Source organism: Scophthalmus maximus, chromosome 4 (assembly GCF_022379125.1).
Source record: "Scophthalmus maximus strain ysfricsl-2021 chromosome 4, ASM2237912v1, whole genome shotgun sequence".
Taxonomy (NCBI): Eukaryota; Metazoa; Chordata; class Actinopteri; order Pleuronectiformes; family Scophthalmidae; genus Scophthalmus; species Scophthalmus maximus.
The window spans coordinates 24,493,603-24,514,733 of NC_061518.1; the positions used below are offsets into that span (position 1 = coordinate 24,493,603).

General features: G+C 45.1%; 1 protein-coding gene across 1 annotated transcript in view; it reads left to right on the plus strand.

Moving 5' to 3' along the window:
* Nucleotides 1-21,131, plus strand: part of si:ch211-186j3.6 (neural-cadherin) — a 290,314-nt gene that overhangs the window by 109,592 nt on the left and 159,591 nt on the right. Inside the window, exons 8-11 of the mRNA XM_035627332.2 lie at nt 12,174-12,346; nt 17,969-18,137; nt 18,796-18,966; nt 20,465-20,637. Coding sequence (XP_035483225.2) covers nt 12,174-12,346; nt 17,969-18,137; nt 18,796-18,966; nt 20,465-20,637 — 686 coding nt within the window. The remainder of the gene's footprint in view (nt 1-12,173; nt 12,347-17,968; nt 18,138-18,795; nt 18,967-20,464; nt 20,638-21,131) is intronic.

The following is a 21,131-nucleotide window of genomic DNA, read 5'->3' on the forward strand; positions in this document are numbered from 1 at the left end:
TTTTGTTAGTTATTTTGCTGGTGAGTGACCGATTGAATGATTGAACAGGGTGTCCTGCAGTTTCCTTCCCCTTTGTCATTATCACAGTTCATCTTTAATAAGCGAACCTTTTGCCATCATGGATTTATAAATCAACTGGCAATCAGTCATTTTCACCGGTGTACACACGCGCACACACGCACACACGCACACACACACACACACACACACACACATGGATGGAAGTGAGCCTAGAATAGATGGCACCACCTGCTTTTGCCTGCACCCGGCATGTGTGAGCCAAAGTGTGACACCATAATGCTTGTAATACGATCCGATATATTGTTTCAAAGAGCCCAGTATTTGGTCATTAAAAGTGTTTTACGATTCTTATAATGGAAGGCGAGCCCATTTGATTCCGCCCACCCTCTCCAAACCCATCTCATTCTCTCCCCGCTACTGATGAAAATCGTTTATCGCCCCCAACCCCGCCCCCCCCCCCCCACCGTTCTAAATGTCTGACGATCACCGCGGCGATTGTTTTCTTCCCTTCCAGCAGGAGCAGACCTGCCGTCCTCCCCCTCCATGTTAATTTGACTGTAACTCACCCTAGAATACAGTTTGTTTCCCCGAGATTTAAGGCAGCCATTAGGATCTGAGCAGGCCAGTCAATATGATGATCACACTCCTCCTATTAAAACCCATAAATACCAAAACACCCACTCTGTCGGAGGAGATAAAGTATTTTCCGACAGCTAAGGGGAAAGGCTGGCGCCAATGAAAAATGCTTTGATCGTCTCTTTTTGGTTTTTTCCCCCTAAATAAGTTTCACGGCTTTCTTGAAACGAGTAGCCCTGTTTTGTGCGACGGAGGTGGAAGGTGAGCTTGTTTTCAGTGTGATGGGGAAGCGTTTGTCCTCCCGTTGTCTGGTTTTATTCCTCCCTCTTTGGTCTTTCTTCCTGAACCGCTCGCCTTCCATCTACTGCGTTTGGTCTGTTGTGCTGACCTGTGTCTCCTCCCAGCTTTGATGGAACAAGCCCACACTGTTTTGGCCCTCATTCCCCGCCCTTCTTTCCTCTGGCAGGTATATCGTTGCCTCTCGCTCTGCTCCACGATTGCACCTCCATCTTTCTTGACCTCACTATGTAAAGTGCCTTGAGACAATGTATGTTGTGATATGGCGCTATACAAATAAAATTGAATTGAATTTCTGACCGTTGCTTTTCCCCCATTACTCTTCACATCTCCCTCTTTCCCTCCCAGCTCCAGACTGCAGTTCTTTTGCATGATGCAGACTGGAGGAAGGACTCACTCTGTCTCGTTCTTAACCCCCCCCCCCCCCCCCCCCCAGACCCCCACTACTTTGCCCTCTGCCCAATCTATTGTCTCTCACCATAGTCTCTCACCCATCCCTTGCTTTGACTTCCAACTCCCTGCCCCCTGGCTGCCTTCATGTGAAGTGACGGCTGCTCACTTAACCCTCGAGGAAAAATCTTCTACATCTCTTGGCCCTGTTTGCAGCCACTCACACACTCCTGCACACACACGGACACACACACACACACACACACACACACATACGCAGAGTCAAAGCCGCTACACTTTTATTGAATAATAAACATGACACATACACATAAAGTTCTACTTGCATATGCTGTTACGCGCACCGTAGACTGTAAATACACTGTACAAAAATGAAGCCAATATATCCAGGATGCAGGCACTGCCATCTTACGCCGGTGACGTCATTTGTCAAAGTAGTGATCAACGGTGTGGAGCCACTGTGTCATGGATGTCTGCGCGGAAACGCGCACTCGAGCTCAGTCAGGCTCAGCCGTCAATCACCATGTGTCATTCATTTCTATAGCATCAAATGACTAATTAAAAAACAAACTTCTTCGCCGAATGAACACCCGAACAGACATCAGTGTGGTAAGAACCATTTAAACCTTTTTTTTTTTTTTTATAAATGTATTTAAGGTGTACTTTTTAGTTTGGTCCAATCTGTTAACATGGAGGAGGTTTATTACTTGTACTGCAGCTAGCCACCAGGTGGCAAACAATATGTTTTGGCTTCACTTTTGGTAGCTGTCATGTCCACCATTTTCATATTCAGTCAATGGCAGAGACACACGCAGAAACAGAACAATAGACAAAATTTACTAACACTAAAACTACTACTAATAACGTTAGTAACACAAATATTAATATTATTAGGGATGTCCCGATCGGATATTCCATATCGGTATCGGGGCAATATTGGCCAAAATGACTGGATCGGATATCGGATGAAATAAGAAGTAAAATCCGCACCGAAACATTACAGTAAACATGTCAAATAAATGCCTATTTACATATCTACTTAGCCTTGAATGACATTCCGGCATCATATCTTTATGTTAATTTATTATTGTTTAATTAACAGTTTAGAGTTCAATTAGTTTTTTACTTGTTTGAACGGTGCTCACCATAACAAATTCTGTGAGAAGATAAAACAGCAGTATTCCATAACTCAGTCATGTTGCTGGCCATGTGTATGTCTTCCTTTAGGGGAGTTGATTATTTGTTTCACAGTTGAGTGTGATGTTTTAAATATCTAGGTTAAGCAAAGTGCATCCTGAACAATGCATTATTAATATTTTATTTTAGGAGTGGGGGAAAGATTGTATCAAATTAGTATCGGATCGGTATCGGCAGATACTCAAAGTTGCAGGATCGGTATCGGATCGGACACAAAAAAAGTGGCCCCTAATTATTATTACTTTACACAAAAACACAGTCTCTCAGATGTGTAGGCGACACTTAGACACATCCAACCAGCAACGGAAAATACTGGCCTGGTAGCACACACAGAGAAACATTTATAGACCTGGACAAATTTACACAATGGTTAATGTCCATACTGGGCAATTACACATCCTTTTACAAGGAACACATGTTAACACAACCACACGCCTGAACACACACACACACACACACACACACACCTGCAAGTATGCACTGATCTTCGCACAGAACCAAATGCACCAACGTCCGCATGTATGCATCCACTCACATAGAGGCCACCACTCACGCACAAGCACGTACGCACACGTACACACACGCAGACATATCTCTGAGATTAGAACAGACACTCGCTTTGTTCTTTGAATGAGCTTAAAACCTTTTCCATGTCCCATTTTCAACCACTTACTCAGCATGTGTTGCTCTCATCTAAGGCTTTTAGGCCCCATTAGATGTGTATGCCAACCACAGGCAGAGTGAAGCAGGGATCGGACCACAGGGCACCTCCGGTGCTTCCTGTATATGCAACACAGCGTGCGGGCCGAAGCCTCTCTCTGTGGCTGCATGCTGCTTTCACTGAACTGGTCGCATTTATCTGGCCTCTGTCGGTATTCATTAAGCATGAGTGCCCTCTCCGGCACAGCTGGAGCGGCGTGGGTGGACGGAGAGAAGGATGGACATATGTTGTTGTTTTTTTTAAACAAAATTAAAATTCATGATTCTGTAAAGTCAGGAGTCCAACTTTCTGGGGCAGTGTACATATTGGCCATTCAACTTCAACACTAGAATGACAGCAGACCAAAGAAACAAGAGGAAAATTAAAATCTCTCTCTTGAAGCTTGTGTTTAAAACCCACAATGTCATGGGACTGGGTACATAGACATGATAGGATTAGGGCTGCAGCTAAAGATTATTTCAATAATCGATTAATCTGTCAGTTATTTTCTTGAATAATCGATTAGTTGTTTGGTTCATAAAATGTCATCAAATTGTGAAAAATTAAGATCGTGTCTATGTTTTGTTTTGTCCACACACCAAATATATTCAGTTTACCGTTATAGAGTAGCAAAGGAATCAGAACATATTCACATTTAAGAAAGACTGAAATCTGAGAATATTTACTTTTTTTCCCATAAAAACGACTTGAACCGCTTAATCGACTATTAAAATAGTTGGCGATAAATTTAGTAATCGATTACTAATCAGCAATCGATTAACTGAATCAGCTCGTCTCCCAGCTCAGTGTGGGCAAAATCTCTGACCTGCAAGGGCCAACACGCATGCACAGTGTAAACAGAGAGACCAGGAGCGTGGCAGCATTGAGTGCTGGGATAATAGCAGCAGATTTCAATTATTCCAATGTATGCATGACATTAGAGATATAATGTATGCATGAGTATGATTATTAACTATATGATATGACCAGGATAACCCTGTCCCTTAACCCTTAAGACCTGTGAAGGGAGCGACCTGTTGACCTGTTGTTTAGCTCCCATGCAGCCACTTACTGCACGTCTCTGCCCTATACCGTGGGCATAATGCCCGATGATTGTCAGATATTAAGAATAAAAGATACACAAGTTGTCCAGAAAAAAAATGGTTGCGCTCAAAGCATTAAATACACACTTTCACAGTTTACCAGAAACATATTTTTTTTCCAGAAGCGGTGCCCCTGTTATAATAGGTAATCCAAGCAGCAGAGAAAGCAGTTTTTAGTGAAAGATGTTCAGTGTGAAGTGAGTTCCCTTCACTACGTTTCCATAGGGGCAGAGACAGGAGTCCTCCATTATGTCAAGTGAAACCAAAGTCGTGTGCCATCATCATGGCTCTGCGAGTGGCAATAATAGCTGGTCGGTCCTGCGGATTTCGGTTCAGACTGAAATATGTGAGCCATTCGATGGATTGTCCCAATATTTATGGACGACAGTCTTGGTCTACAGAGGATGAAACCTAATGAATTTCCCCTGATTGATCGAATGGCTGCCAGTGGCGGCTGGTGGAATATGTCATCGGCTGTCAGACAAATTGGCACAGAATTCTGCGCAGACCTGGTTCTCCAGACTTTCAAGTGCTTACAACAACATGAGGTGAACATTTGTGGGTTTTAACTGAAATATATCCTTATAACCATGGGATGCGTTGTCATGTCATCTGATCCAGACATGAATTAAGGGGAGCTATGACGCCGTAACATTGTAAACAGATCAGGGCCAAATTGAATTGAAAGTCGGATGCCATTCCAACTTCGTGTTCCTGCCACATGGCGTGTCAGTGTTGTCATTGTGAAGATGTTAGCACAGAGCCATCAGCAGGCCACCTGGACTCGCAGTCTTGTTCTTATTTGGGTGAAGCAACCCTTTAATTTAAAGACCTATTCCTATTCAAGTGTTGTCATAGCAACTTTGACATTTACAGTTTTTGCACATTCATTATGTTATTGGACGCATTGTTCGTAATAACAGCTAATGAAGATATAACTGATGCCACCGTTTAAATAATCTTCATTTAAATGTATGGTTCATTTATTTATTCATCTTTTGTGTCCAGTGTTGTTCTGATTTTAGTCTCATTGTACCTGTCTTTTTTTTTAATCACAATCTCTCGCAATCCAGTCTACAATGCAACCTCTATCAGCTGCAGCCACACACCATACAATGGCCTATTTAGATGTGGATAATGAGAAATTGGGAGCAGACCATCCAGGGTATTGTGGTTCGAGAGTATGGACAAATTGCTTCTTTTTTTTAACTCGCAGTAAAGGTGTCCAGGTGGGATGGTGGGTGGGAGGTTTTTCCTGAGTGCATCCAGCTCCTGAAATGGCCAAACCTCTTCTGAAAGTCCATCATTAGGAGTCTTGCGCACATGAAAGAAGGAGCAGAGTGAATTGTATAAGCAGACTGGGTAGTTTGTACTGAAGGTAGGGAGTCAGGGTTGAAATGCAGAGGGATGCAATGCAGCCTTGAGTGTGTGTGTGTGTGTGTGTGTGTGTGTGTGTGTGTGTGTGTGTGTGTGTGTGTGGGTCGCCAGTGTCAAGGCTCACACAGTAGCTATTCTGAATAGACCTCCAGTTAAATATGACAAATTGACTCGCGTCTATTATTATAATTACTGCTTCTTTAGACTCCATTTACACCTATATTTCAAATATACAGCTGAATCACAGTCATGGTCTCAAAGTTAATATTAAAGGCACCTCATTTCAGTGCATTGGATTTTCATGCATTGTTCATTGCTTATTCGAGCAGTCATGAATACACAGAATATGCATCATATTCCATGTGTCTGAAATAACACAGTTCACCTCAGATTACATGACTTTTCAATCACGTCTTCATGAATTACGTAGAATCAGCTACTTTGACAAAATCAAATATTCTCCTCACCTCACACAGCATGAATAATACATATATAAAATACATTATCATACATTCACATACAGTGATTATGCCAATAATTTCACAAACTATTTGGTACTGGATTAACAAACTGCTGACACAACAAATCCAGCTCTTTGTTTCATCTTGTTTTCTTCTCACCAATGAGAAGAAAACAATGCAACAATGCATCAAAAGTCCCTTTTGCAATGTACAACCCTGAGTCAAAGCTACAGTGTGTACTATTTAGAAGAACTCATTCACAGAAATTTTAAATATCGTCCATAACTATGTGTTCCTATCACCCGCAACAAAGAGCCCCTGTTTTTTTCGTCAACTTTGAATGAGTTGAATATAGTAAATATTAAATCTTGAATTTCCGGCGCTGCCGGAAATGGTATCAGCGGTGCACCACCATAAAGTGTCGCTGTCGGTTGCCCAGCATCCTATATAGATTCTGCAGTCGGAGCCACGGGAAACAGTGGTGGTGGAAGGAGGAGAGGTCGGGGATTTTCCACAGTAGCACATATTCAAAAAGGACCTCCGTTTTGGGGACATCTGCATGGTGAGATGCCACCTCAGATCTGAGAAAAAGACCAACAAGAGACGTGGATCTGTTCAGCCAAGGCTCCCTGAGAGCTTGACGTGTCCTTCGTTGGGCCTGCTGCTGTCGAATAGCAAACAGAGAGGCAAAGGCACTGGGATACTTTAAGGGAGCCCACTAAATTTATTGTGAAATTGCCCTGCGTGGAATTTAATGAATCCATCCCTGTTCGTCATTCACTTCCTTTGTGTGTCACGAGTCTAGGACCAACGCTCAATGGGCTAATCCTGAGAAGGAGGAGTATATTGGAAATTATAATTTGTGTGTTGTCTTTTTTTACAATACCAAGGGCATTTGTGTTTCATGGTGGGGGAGAAAGTCAACTATCCGAGCCAACAGAGCATGTCAACATTGTGCTGTGTGCAAAACGATGGGGAAAAAACAAACAAGGCAACTTTCCAAGACAAACGACTAACGTCACTTTAAAACAGAGTGTGGACTTCTTTAACACACAAGGCTACGTGGTGTCACTGTGAATTAACAAAAAACTAATTAGGTCCCGAAGCGTATTCATTATTTGCATACAAGCTTTTGCAAAGCACCCCCTCAGTTTCCTCTGCATACAGAGCTCTGTAGTGTGGCCCGGGAAAAAAACCCTCTGCCAAAGTGTTTTTGTTTGCATGCATGTGCAGTTTACTGCATTTACTGTGTAGGTGTGTGTGTGTAGGTGTGTGTGTGTGTGTGTGTGTGTGTGTGTGTGTCACACAGTAGATGACATGTCTTTCTCTGGGCAACGCTTCCTACTCTCGCAGATCTACAGCTCCAAATAAAAATCAGCATTGCACACATGCACACACACGCACACAGACACACACACACACGCGCACACACACACACTAGCGCGCACACACACACACACACACACACACGGACAGCAGTTCCAGGGAACCAGCCTTTGTGACGAACACCTCGAGCCAGACACCCCACTCTGTGGCAATCTTCCATCTCTTGTGCAACAGCAACACACACACACACACACACACACACACACACACACACACACACACACACACACACACACACACACACACACACACAAACACACACACACACACACAATGACAGAAGGGACATACAGTTCGGAAATGATGAGCTTGTTACTGCTTTACCATGAGTGCAACAGGGGATTGTCCTCTTTGGTTCAACTTCATCCTCCTTTGTAAGTCGTTCCCGAACAATCATAAACAAATCACTTGATGCAAATCTTCCGTCCACATGAGTCGTGCTTCTACCGTTGCTATGAACACAGACTGAGAAAAAAAACGAGAAAAAAAAACGTGAAAAGAGAAATAGAAATAAAAGAAAGAGAATGTAATCTTTTGGCTGTAATCTGTCTAATCAGTTAATCTTGGTCTGGTAAGCAGAGCTAGAAGATGAATAGCATGTGTATACACACACACACACACACACACACACACACACATACACACACGCACGCACAGTATGATAAAGTGTACATATGATTCCAATTCCAGAGTCTCTCGTGAAATAGCAGCCAAATGAACACATGACAGGGATAGTACCTGCCCCTGGTCGTGAAGATAAGGAGGATATAATAAGTATGTCCGCACGCACACACACACACACACACACACACACACACACACACACACACACACACACACACACACATACATATATACACACACAGAGAGAGAGAGAGAGAGAGAGAGAGAGAGAGTAAACAGGACACCAAGGAGTGAGACGAATACAGAGTGGAGGAGATTCATTCACAGCAGAGAGTGGGATGCAGATGAGATGCCTTCACCAGACTGATAGAGAGAGTCAGTCAGAGGAGAGAGAGAGAGAGAGAGAGGATGAAATAGAATGCAAGAATGACAGCGTTAAAAAGAGAATACCAATCAGTTTAACTATTCATGTGTAACGTAGCCATAATTAATGAAACATCTCACACAGATAAAAAAGGAGTGAAAGTTTGTGTCCACTTGAAACATCTTCTTTTTTTTTTTATTCTCTTTCACAGATCAGCGTTTTCCGTCTTAGTTTTATAGTTTCCGTTATTAGATTTACCTTTAGATCAGCGGAGAGGGTGCGATTGGTGATGTGGGATATATATATATATTTTTTTTTTCTTCCTGGTTCTCCCTTTACCCTGGTGTCATGCAGGGACTGCGGACCTTATTGTTGTTGAGTAAATGTGTTGAAGGAGGCTGACAGAAAGCCTAAAGGATGGCGGCATATTATCATCTCCCCCCCGCCCCGATTGCTAACATGCATTGGTCCAAACTGAAGCCACAGTCCGTGAAACAGAAGTCTACGTGGACCAAACCCGTGAATCAGTTCTTTTCATTGTTTCCACACAAAATGCATTCAGTGACCGCATTTTTGCGCACGCACTGATTTCAAAACTGCTACAAAACACCTTTGAAAACAGAATGATGGCAGATATCACGCCTTTCTGCAGAAACCACGATGAAATATATATATAGGGCATCCAAGCAGAATATTTGCAATGAGATGAAGTAATTATCATTCCATTCCTGTGTTTGTAGTGGAGAGTGACAGAGGGAGGATGTGTGGAGGACCAAAGGGGAGGAGGACCAACACCGGTGATGTTGATGAGAACTGTTGGCAAAAATGCACTTCGCTTCAATTTTCAATTCAATTTTATTTGTACAGCGCCAAATCACAACATAACCTAATCTCAGAGCATTTCACATTGTGAGGTCATGACCTCCGTTCCCTCTAATGAGCAATCATAAAAAAAACCTTTGACTCTCTAGCAGAGCTGGACTACCGTACAGTCAGAGTACAGAGTGATTCTACTATACACGTTGTTTTTAATCATTATTGCAGCCCCAGAATTTTATTCCACATAAGTACATTTCTATACGCAAGGAAATAGAAAAAAATCGAAAGGATATTGAAGCATTTTGTGATTCATTCTTCTTACATGTACTTCCGCACAGTCCATCGGGTCAAATTAGTTTTCACTTATTCTATAATGAAATACAACATTTCGGTGAAGAATCGTGGTTAAAAGCTCATCGTTGATGTGATGCTCGCTGTTGTGTCAGTGGGCTGTGACGCACAGTGTTTGCTTTCTTGAGTGCGAATTATCGCCGGCGTACATGTACAGAGTGCGTTTTGGAGGTGAGATTAGTTGTTTGGCCCAGATCCATGTTGGTGATGAAGAGTTATGAGTTATGAAAAAGGTGTCGTCAATGTGGACCGATGCTTGTTAGCAGTTGAAATGCAGCGGCACGACGTTTGTGAATTTTGTATTCATTTGACTGACCAACAAACATTTTACACCAGTTGTAGAACACCACAACAGGCGGCAGACTTCACCAACAACTTCCTGCGTGTCCAGTCGTGGACGGTTCACACAGGGAGTGTAGCGTTATTCTTCGCCGGAAGTCCATTTGTTGTGGTCTGAGTGTAAGACAGTTTGGCTCACATTTCAAAAGAAGATGGTAGGTAGGCAGACTCAGCAGACGTGTTGACTCAAGGTGAATGTTTAATATTCACAGTGCTCTCCAATACTCGTGTAGCTTGTCAAAATCAAAGTCAATAAATCTAAAAATGAACTCATGAAAACAAACAACAACAAAAAGGCACATGTTCACAGCAGCATGGCCGCAACGTGTTCTTTCTCCCTGAGAAGGAAAAAAGGAAAAAAAAAGAAATAAAATAAAATAAAATAAAATAAATAAATTAAGGAATCCATAAATAAATCCATAAATAAATGCTACTGAATATATATAGGACGTTCAATCAACACCTCCACTCCTTCAGCCCATACCACTATTGACCGAGGGATGAGACATACAGTGACCGTAACACCAGGGAATATAAGTTATCATTTAGCTCCCTTCCCAAGCTCATTACATTTCTAAATCACTATCTGAAACGTGCGCATCGCAACAGATTTAACTAACAAACAATGAACTGTCACACAAAGCATTTCGACCTTAAAAAAAAAGAAAAACACACCCCGGCCAGTTGGTTTAACCCATGATGTCAGCGATGACATCACCAACACCATTAAAAAAAAACAGGCAATTCTGGGCGGGGCCTCTCTCAAACGACAGACCTGCATGGTGGCTCTGGACAAAGGAACAAACAATTGTAAGTATGGACAGAGAAACAAACAGTTGAACAATTTCCGAACCTGAAACTTAATAAAGATTAACCGAAAGTTACGTATGTGCTGTCTGTTGGTGACATGATGCTAACACAAACAAACCCGGGGTAGTGAGCGAAGCAGTGTCGCCTTAGAAAATAACATGTTGTCGAGAGGGACGAGCGGTGAGTACAGAGATCCCATCCACGTTGGCGCAGCCACGCCATATGGGGTAGCAATACAACCACAAGGCACACGCGCAAAAAGTAGCTGAGCCGACTTGCCAAAAGTTAGAATGTTTTTATTTGTTTGGTACACTCTTCATAGATTTCATATCTCCCAGGTTTGCCGTGTGTGCTGTCCCCGTGTTACACCCACACAGCCATTCCTTCGTTCGTCTTTCTGTCGACTGTTGTTTAACCTCTCCTTGAAATCGTGAAGGTTAGTTTTCTGGCGCTTGTGGAGAGCTGTCCACGCGGTGCCTGAGCCCGACCTGCTCTTGGTAATTTCCACTCCGACTTCGGGGACCTGCCGTACCTGAGAGAATGAACTTGTTGTTTTTCAAGCTAATTGCAAAAAAACGACTCATTGTTCTACTAATCTTTTCACTGCAGACTTATAGAATTCAATTATTGATGACTACTTTGACATAGATCGCGTATGCTTGGTGGCAGTCTGGGTTTTTCTACCCACCTTTGCCGCCATTCCCAGTCAGACGCTGTAAATTGCTGCACGTCGGCCAACAGACTTGCACGAGTGAAAATTAGGGACACAGAAGCATCTGTGCTTTTGTTTGCTCTCTGTCTTGTTGGTATGCAGGGATTCGTCTTCTTTTTTTTCTTCCTATTTGCCTTCAAGCTCAGCCTTGATTATCCGTTTGAGCCCCTGTGAGCTACGGGCCGCACCGAACGCAAAAGGCTGCGCCATTGATGTCAACCCAGAAAAAGGATTAAAGCCCAACTTTAACACAAATGTGAAACCAGCTCCCCCGGCTGACTGACAAAACAATCTGCGATGCAAAAGTGGCAAACTGGGTCGGGCCGGGACTTTGCACGGAAGCACACTGAAATTGAAAGGTGTGACATGAGTTCTCCTCTCGGGAGCTCCGACTGACACGGACGTGTCCCTGGAGAAACACGGACACTCTCCAGCCATTTGGCAGATGCTCTTATATACACGCACACGCACGCAGACACATGCTTGACTTTGACATGACGGACGCGGCCTTTTCACCCCCCCAGGTAAAGGCCGGACGTGTAGGCCGCGGGTGTTCACCGTTACATCATCAACAACGGACGGACGCAGTGTGTCAGCCGCCGTCACCTTTGTGTGCTTTCCGTCGCAGGTTTGATCCGCTTGCGCTCCAGCCCGCCCCCCCGCCTCCAGGGGGTGGAGTACGTCCTGAACGTCACGGCGACGGACGACAACGCCTCAGGCGGACCGCAGGCGCTGTCGTCCACGGCCCAGGTCATAGTGGGAGTGGACGACGTGAACAACAACAAGCCCGTCTTCGAGAAGGTAAGGCGCGCCTGCTGTCCCGCTCCTGCCTTCTCTCCTCAGGGATTTCTGCCTGTATCATTTTCCTGACTACTTCTCTTTTTTCTGAATCGGTCTATCCTGTACGTCTCTCCTCTGTCACTCCTCCGTCTCCTTCTCTTTTTCGTACCATCGCCTCTATTTACTGCTCTCGATCTGTCCCCCGGCTTGACCCCCGTCCCTCCGTCCCGGCCCCCTCCGACATCGTCTAGGTCTTTTAATTAAAGCTTTGAGGGCTGCGGGTGCCAAGTCGGCGCCCCACCGTCCTATCGTGAGCCAAGATTAGGAACGCAGGTTTAAATGAAAACCTCCCCCACTCCCTCCTGGGGGTGAAGTGAGTGCCAAGTGTTTCCCTCTTGGCTTCCCCTCATCGCCGGAAGAAACAGAGCGACGGGCGACAAGACGAGAGCCGAGAGAAAGGAGATGCGGGGAGAAAAGTGCTCTCCCCGGTCCACGGTGTCCCATGTGCCGCTGTTTACTCAATTGTCTCTCTCAGGAATCTCCTGCTGGCATCATAGTGCAAGTCTGTGATTCATTCTTTTCTCTCCTGCTGGCGGGATGCTGAATGCGATGCCTCTGCCCCTGAGCCCCCCCCCCCCCCCCCCTTCCCACTGCTTGCTGCTGCTCCTAAGTAAAAAAAAAAAAGGGAATTTATGAAAGGAAAAGAAAAACAAGTGAAGAAGAAGAAAAATCTGAAATGAAGCAAATACAAATTAATAACAAAGACAAACACTACTGATTGTTTGTGTGTCTTGGTCTAAGATGTGCAGAGGAACTGAGTGAAAAAGAGAAAGAAAAAAAAATGTCCCGGGGACAGACAGAGGAGTGGAAAGAGGCAGAGCGTCGGCCTTCTCCGTTGATAAAGACATCCGAGGTCGGCTGCCGTTTCCTCTGGGGCTGGCAGCCGGCAGCAGGACACTGAAGCAGAGAAGGCCTCTTATCTTTTCTTAATGCCGAATCTTAAAACACACTGTAGCCACTGCCGGAGCCGGATCAGCGGACCGAGACAGAGGGATCAAGAGACACACACTGAGAGGTAGATTTCCCAGAGAGGCGAGATCTATGCGAACACGAGAACAAAATGCTTCGAGAACAACATGAACACAAACAAGCATCTGACCAAAAACCTGCTGTGGAGTGTGTAATGGATACCGACTCGGCGCTTGCTTCACACACAATCCCATCCATTCAAGTTCCCACCCTCTCGCTCGCTAGCCTGGCGAATTCTAAGTGTTTCGTTTGTTTTAAATTCGCTCTGCCAGAATACGGTCTTGACCCCCCCCCCCCCACCCCGTATTAGGAAGTGATTTCCCCCGACGGAAAACCTGCCGGTCCAATCTCAACCGATTATCCGACGGCGGCGGGGGGTTTATGCCACGACGCGCAAGGGACGCGGCTTTTGCTGATCAACGAGCGTTTGACTCAAAGTACCCGGTAATTTTTTTCAAATGTCTTTGCGCCGACGACACGACCCTCGTTCACAGAGTCGTCATCGCAGGCCTCTCTCGTCTGCTCGGGTCGGGTGACGCTCAACAGACGTCACGTGATTCATCTGCGTCCGTTGGTTTCTCGTGGAAATTGAAAATGAACCGAGGGGTCCCAGACTAATGCGTATTTGAATATATGTTACGACTTACTCGCCGTAAGGGGGCACTAGGGGATTGTAAAGCAATGCGTAATTTGTATACACCGGTGAATATTTCCTCACTGTCCGCTAGCTGTGTGTGCCGGGAAAAGAAAATCGGGGTTCTCCGTAAATCCCGCCCCAAACATGTTGCGGACCGCACCACACAACACTGCGTGCAAAGTCGCCACGTTATGAGACTAGTGGGTGTCGTTGCAACTCTGCGGTTTTCCCAGATTCCCATGCCTGAGGTCGCGGGGGTTCACGGGCGAGCCGTAAAATCGCGACAGCAACAAAGAGAGAGACAAGTTTCTCCAGAATTGTCTACTGCCCCTTTAAGATATGTATTGATATATATAATATAACATTTGCAGTGGCTCTATCCACCCGTCCTGCAGCCAGCAATGCTGACACAGAAGCCTCAGTGGACCACGGAATCCATATCTAGCGAGGCCCCTTGTTGTCATAGGCCTTGGACCCAAGCCACGTTTAGTCAGTGGATTAAGGCTCCAGTGTCTACGCTGCTTACCTGGGATTATGGCGGTCGCAGGCCAAGCAAAGTAGCCAAGATTTCCCGCCTACCGGGGCCACGTCTCGCCGTGTCTCCCCGGGCATCCCGAGTTGTGTAATCCAGGCCAGATTGGATGTCGCTCCAGCGTGTTCTTGATCTGACCACTCGTCTCTCGCCACACCTCTTTCATACACAGAGACCCTATTCATCAGATTGGGTAATGGTCAGATGCAACTGCAGCAAACTAACTGCAGTTTATTTCATCGTCATGTCATGACAAGAATCTGCGTCCACACCACGTGTCGTCGAATGCATCCCTGATGTCCCCCCTTGTTGTGTGCGTCTTTTTTAAAAGACTCTTTGTTTCATCAAACGACTTTGGTTGTTTTTGAACGTCCACGATGAGTCTCTCCGCCATCTGCCGTGTTAAACGTGCCGCCCTGTAAATCCTGATGTATTTTGACCGGCGGTCAGTGTTTCTGTTGCTCCCCAAATTGCCCTGAGAATGATACAAACAATATAGTTTGCCACTGTTGTCAGAGTTGTGGTGTGGATTTGATTAACATTTTTTTGAAACAATATATTTATAGTGATCATTATAGTTGTTGTTTACGGCCCTATCATCTATTGAAGATGCAGCAAAGTGTGAAGGGGCAAAAGGTGAAATAAAAAGCAGGCTGATGAGGCACAGATCTAAAGGCCGAAAGGTCGGGGAAAGGTGAGGCACTGTTGCACAATAGGCGACTGTAAGACAGAAGAAAAGGAAAGAAGTGGGAAGAATGAAAGGATGTGGGAAGCGAGGGGACATGAGAAGAGTAGTTCCCCTGTCATTAATTAGATGTCAAAAGATGGGAAAAACCAGCGGTACTGAGGGATCCCTTCCTCTGTGTGTGTGTGGGGGGCACATCAGCATCTACGCTCCAGTGAGACGAAAGGAAAGAAAAGGGAGAAAGAGTTGAGGGAGCCAGAGAGAGAGAGAGAGAGAGAGACGGCGATGGGAGACTGGAGAGAGAAGAATGGGAGTAGAGAGAGCAGAGAGTGGGTGTAACACAGACAGGGTCCAAATGAGGATAGCAAAGCTCTTTGTGTGTCTGACGAGTTCAGTGATTGACGGAACCTTTGAGAACGCAGACAAGGAGCAGCTACCTTGCATGTGATGACCCCGGTAACTCCTGAGGTGCCTACTGGAGACTTGGGTTGATTGCTAAACTGAAGTTTAGCCAACGACTGTGTATAAAGATGGACGACGCGTCCCCACGTCCTCCCGCTGCACAAAAATGAAGTCAAAATATCCTGGGTATGGGTGCCGCCATCTTGCACCGGTTACAGCATGTCATTTAGAGCCTGCGCAGTTGTGGTCATGCGGAGTTGCTGCGTGTACTGTAAGTTGCCGCAATGCACGTGCTCGAGCAGATTGCTAGTTAGTCTTAGCTGTCAATCATGATGTTTAACCCGTTTTTATAGGATCACATGATTGATTAAACTCAAAGTTACTGTGACATAATTTTTACCATCTCTGGGAAACATTTATTTAAAGTTACAGTGTGTAATATTTAGAAGAAGATATTCACAGAAATTGATTATATTGTCAATAATTGTGTGTTCATATGTATAATCACCTGCAACAAAGAACCAATGTCAACTTTGAATGAGTTGAATATATATTAACATTAGGGGGACCCGACCTCCGTGTGAGTCGCCATGTTCGCGACGTCGCGTTGAATACGGTTGCAGAAAACGGTCCAGAATACGTTGCGTTCGCGGAATTAGCGGCGTGCCGCCATAAAGTGTCCCCCGCCGGGTTCTCAGTTGGTTGCGGATTGCAACTTTACCACCAGAAGCCGCCAGAAAGGTTAGACACTGGGGCTTTAATGTGTACTTTTAAATGTGGGGCAAAAAAAATCATGCTTACTATTTATCTAGAGACATTAAACATTGAATGGGGTCAAATTGATCCCCAAGGATGATAGGAGGGGCTCACCTTTTCAGCAGGGTTTACGACCTTTACTGTGGCCAGCCACGATGGGGGCGCTTTGGATTATTTGACTTCACTTTTGGTTGCGGCCATGAGGGCCAGTAAGATTATTTAGACTTTGAACTTCCCAACAAGATGTCACCATTTTCTCATGAAAAAAGAAAAAACAATGTTTTCAATTCATTTCAGTCACAAGGTGGCAGATGAATGATTAATCCATCTTTTGTTCTCTTCTAATTGTGGGGTGTTGGTATCACAGGGCAACATAAACAAGGGTTTACAGTTCCATCCGCACTGCGCACGGAATCTGTTTTCCAGCACATCCTCTTAATAAGCTGTAACGCCTGAGTGCTTCTGGTGGAAGTGACCGCCTTCACTGTACCAATGTGAGGCTACTACTCTTCGCGGGGGCAGGGACGTAAAATCAGTAGCATGCAGTCTTTAGGCAAGGGGGGGGGAGCTCCTCTCGGACCATTAGTTCTACTCGTCTGCTGTGTCCTCTGCACCTCACCACTTCAGTGTCCCTCTGCAGTCTGGATTTGTGTCTCAGCTATTTTTTTCTCCAACCCCCTACAGAATTTCTTTTTAGTTGTTTACACATGTTGCACTTTCATTCACACTTGCGGTGAGTCATACTACCGTGATGGAAGCACCTCAAGGTCAGACTTTTGAAATGTAATATTTAGTGAGCGTGTACACACGCACCCACATGCTCATCACGTCTGCTACAACATTGGTCAATCTGTTCAGTAAAGTGGGTTTTTTGAATTCATTTTTCTAGGGGACTTGTTAATAAAAACAAAGGTCTTACCGAGCTGTCAGACAACACTTGAATCATATTGCATTTTTGATTTTACATTCACTCCAAATTGAGCTTTTTTGAAGACACCCATAGGTATTGCTTTTTGCTGAAGGCTTTTTGTGAAGTGTTGGCCTTATTTCCTGTTTTTTTTTTTGTTCTTTTTTTAAAGACTTTTTGTACAGCACTGAATACACCTGGTGCCAAAAGATCATCAGATTTCAGCTTTACCACAGAACCAGTGAGCACATCACAAAACAGCTATTAGGTTAGGCGCTCAATGCCCGCTACCACCACCCACCCACCAGAAGAAACAACACAAGCAAGATAAAGAAGGGGATAAATGGACAGAAAGTACAGCCCCAGACTTTCCACTTTCATTCTGTATCTGCTCATTATTTTGTGCCCATGTTACAGTTTTTGTGTCCCACCAGTAAATTATCGCCACTCTGTACTTTTCCAAAATAGAAATCATTCCACATCCCACACACACACACACGCGCACACACACACACACACACGCAAACACACGCACACACATGCACACACGCACACACATGCACACGCACACACGAGCGCGCTGTTTTTTTCCGATCGAACGCAGCATTGATCCGAGTTTCTCCATACTTGCACTGCGGTGATTTTCCTCTCCTCTTCCCACTCGTCCTCTCCGCCCGCCACCTCATCCTCCTCAGTGTCAGCAGTACCGAGAGAGCACGTCGGTGCTGGAGAACCAGCCGGCGGGGACGTTTGTGCTGCAGGTTCACGCTGTGGACGCTGACGAGGGCTCCAACGGCCGGGTCACATACGGCTTCATGCACAAGGACTCCACTGTGCCGGCATTCAGCATACACCCCGACACCGGTACTGCAACGCACACCGAGCTCCCTTCCGCTTGCACAAGCACAGCAGTACAGAAGAGCGCACGTACTTTTGTTGCAGTGGGAAGTCCCACGCACACCTAATATCTTTTTTCACCATATCTACCATACTTGACAAAGTGCATCAAGGCATGCAGGGTGGCTACAAGTGTATAAGTTTACAGTTAGATCATTTTCAATACCAGACAGAATAAAGTGTACTGTAATTTTTTGCAGCTTAAAGGAAGGCTCATAATTCAAGGCCTAGAAGCTAGATGTGTAGTAAAATGCCTGAGGATTGTTTCATAATTTCATCTCATTTAAAAAAAGTCTTCTCAAACCAGAACCTCAGCTAAAATTTAACTGCACTAAAGGTTTTTTGCCAAAACTCAGTATGAAATATTTTTTTTCTTCTCTCTAATGCAAGTAGGAAAAATGTTCAAGCAATCTGCATGAGGAATGTTTATTTGACCTTTGCTCGAATAGTTACTTAGTCATGTCAATGGCTTAGATGTTAAAACATCAATGCGACCCAAACATACTTTTTTAGTGCAGCAAGAAATATTGTAAATGTCCTTATTATTTTTGTATTTGAGGATGACCAAAGCTGCGTTCGGTACGATTTACCCGTCAGATCAACCTTGCTGTGTCTGTGTCTCCAGGGGTGATCGTGACAGCCCGGAAATTTGACCGCGAGCGGCAGCGGGAGTACGCGGTGACGGTGACCGGCACCGACCAGGCGGCCGACCCGCTGATTGGCATTTGTCAGCTCAACATCCTCATCCTGGACCAGAACGACAACAGTCCCAAGTTCGAGAACATCCGATACGAGTGTAAGCAGATGTCAGGATAAATGACGTCTGGGGTGCGGTGGCTGAGAGGGATCCAACCACTGCAGCTCACAGTAGGAGAACGAACACCAACAAACTAAGACGAGCGAGGGAAGAAAAAAAAAAAAATATATATATACATGTTTTCTATTTCAACCATTCCCCCTTGTACTTATGTTTCTACACAACAAAATCTGTCGACAAATCTGTTGGGATTTCGATCAAAGGCAACACATTTGTTTCAATGACTGAAGCACTACGTGTATTAACGGCAGCAGAGTCCACGCGAAGTGGCTGGCGGGTGTAAAAAAAACGTGCACATTAATGTCACATTAGAGGCCGAGGAGTCCCGTCTGGGGTTTAGACAATGCCACGGCAGAGCGCACAGTGGTGGCGAAGGCCAGGCGGGAGTGCCTTAGCAAAGCAGGCGGTGAGCTCCTCTGCGGAGAAGGCGCGTCAGACGATTTTCAGCATGCTGCGTGCTGCACTGATCCGACATCGCCTGCCATGGCACGCACTTTTTTTTTCATCCACAAAAGTGACGGAGGCGTCGCCGTGACCTCCTCACGTCATCGATCACCTTGCCGTGGCAGGATGTTTTATTTTAATTTTTGTTTCGAAAGCCATTTTCATATCAAAGTGTTTCATCCTCATTTCAGTCACAGTGTGAGAACGCAGGTTTGACTTTCGCTCTTTGATGCCGTTTTCCTGAGGAACTTCCTGACATGGGGCGGGAAGCAAAGCTTTATATGCAGGGTGCGATTTGCCCTGGGGGGGGGGGTTAAGCGGAATTTGCCCCCTTTCTGGTCTTCTTAGCCCAACAAAATGTATCCCCCTCCTCAAAGTGATCGATGCTAATTCACCAATAGACTCACCACCCACTTTCGGCGCAGAGTGCCCGTCTCCCATGCGGAGGTCGGGGCCGACCCGTGTCACATGATAGATTCATGCATTTATGCAAGACGTAATCATGTATAATTACACGGTGCACCAAGTGAACTTGCTTGGTTTAGTCATAATTTTTAGGTGACAGGGCTGGCCATGTTTAATTTAATAATATTGAGATGGCACGCGGCCAATAATGCAGGTTAACCATTGAGTAATATGGAATATGTTCATCAGGTTTTAATTTCCCCCCTCGAAACCTTGTATGTGATGTAACAGAGTTCAATTTTGTTCTGCATTTACTTGCAGTGTGTCCGTATTTCCTTTTTCTCTCCTTTTTGCTATTTGCAGCGTCCTTCTTTATACAGAAAGTGTGTGTTGTCAGATCAGCAGAAAAAGTTTTGCCAATTATTTTTGCGTTTTAATTTGTCTGCAGCACTTTTTCAGAAATGTGACCCGGGAGGTCGGGCGGTGGAGGTTCTTGTTCTTCATTTGTCTGTTTTCGTCCGTTGCAGCACATTTGCGCACACTCGTACTGACGGATACCTTTTTTTCTTCTTTTTTTAAGACAACAAATGAAGCACAAAACACTCTCCTGAATTGTCTTTTGCCACAGACTTCCTCCGCGAGGACACCATGATCGGGACCAGTTTCTTGCGCGTGGCTGCTCATGACGACGACTTCGGCACCAACGCGGCCGTCACGTACTCGATGTCCAGTGAACAGCCGGAATACCTCCGGGTCAACCCCCTGACCGGCTGGGTTTATGTCAACCAGCCCATCTCTCAGGTATGCACGCACTGTATGCGCATATATCTCATAAACACATTTAGGACAGTTCCGTCTTGCTTTATCTTTTTTTTTTTTGTAAACGCTGCTGTCTCCATAACTGCTGATATGAATACCAACAGTGGGAATAACCTATCCCTAGTTCCCTTAGTCCTTTGGGCTAATAATGCTTATAAGACTCCTAACTTTACACATGAGGCTGGCTATGAACCTCAGCTTGCAACCAAACTAACGTGCAAATTCTCTCAAGTTCTCGAGGAAAAGGAAGTTCAATGCTGTTCAGCACATTAAAGGTCCTATAGTTGCTGACAGTGAGAGGGGCAGAGGTCTAACGGCTGGCAGCAGACAAGCCATTCTGGAAACGCGATAATGTCCTCACCAGAACCTTTTTGTTTGGCATCGAGGTGATGAAAAAAACCCCCAAAAAAACCAATCTCGGTAGGAACATGCACAAGCAATAGAAGGAAACTGCCGAGCAGTGTGCATAAAAACAG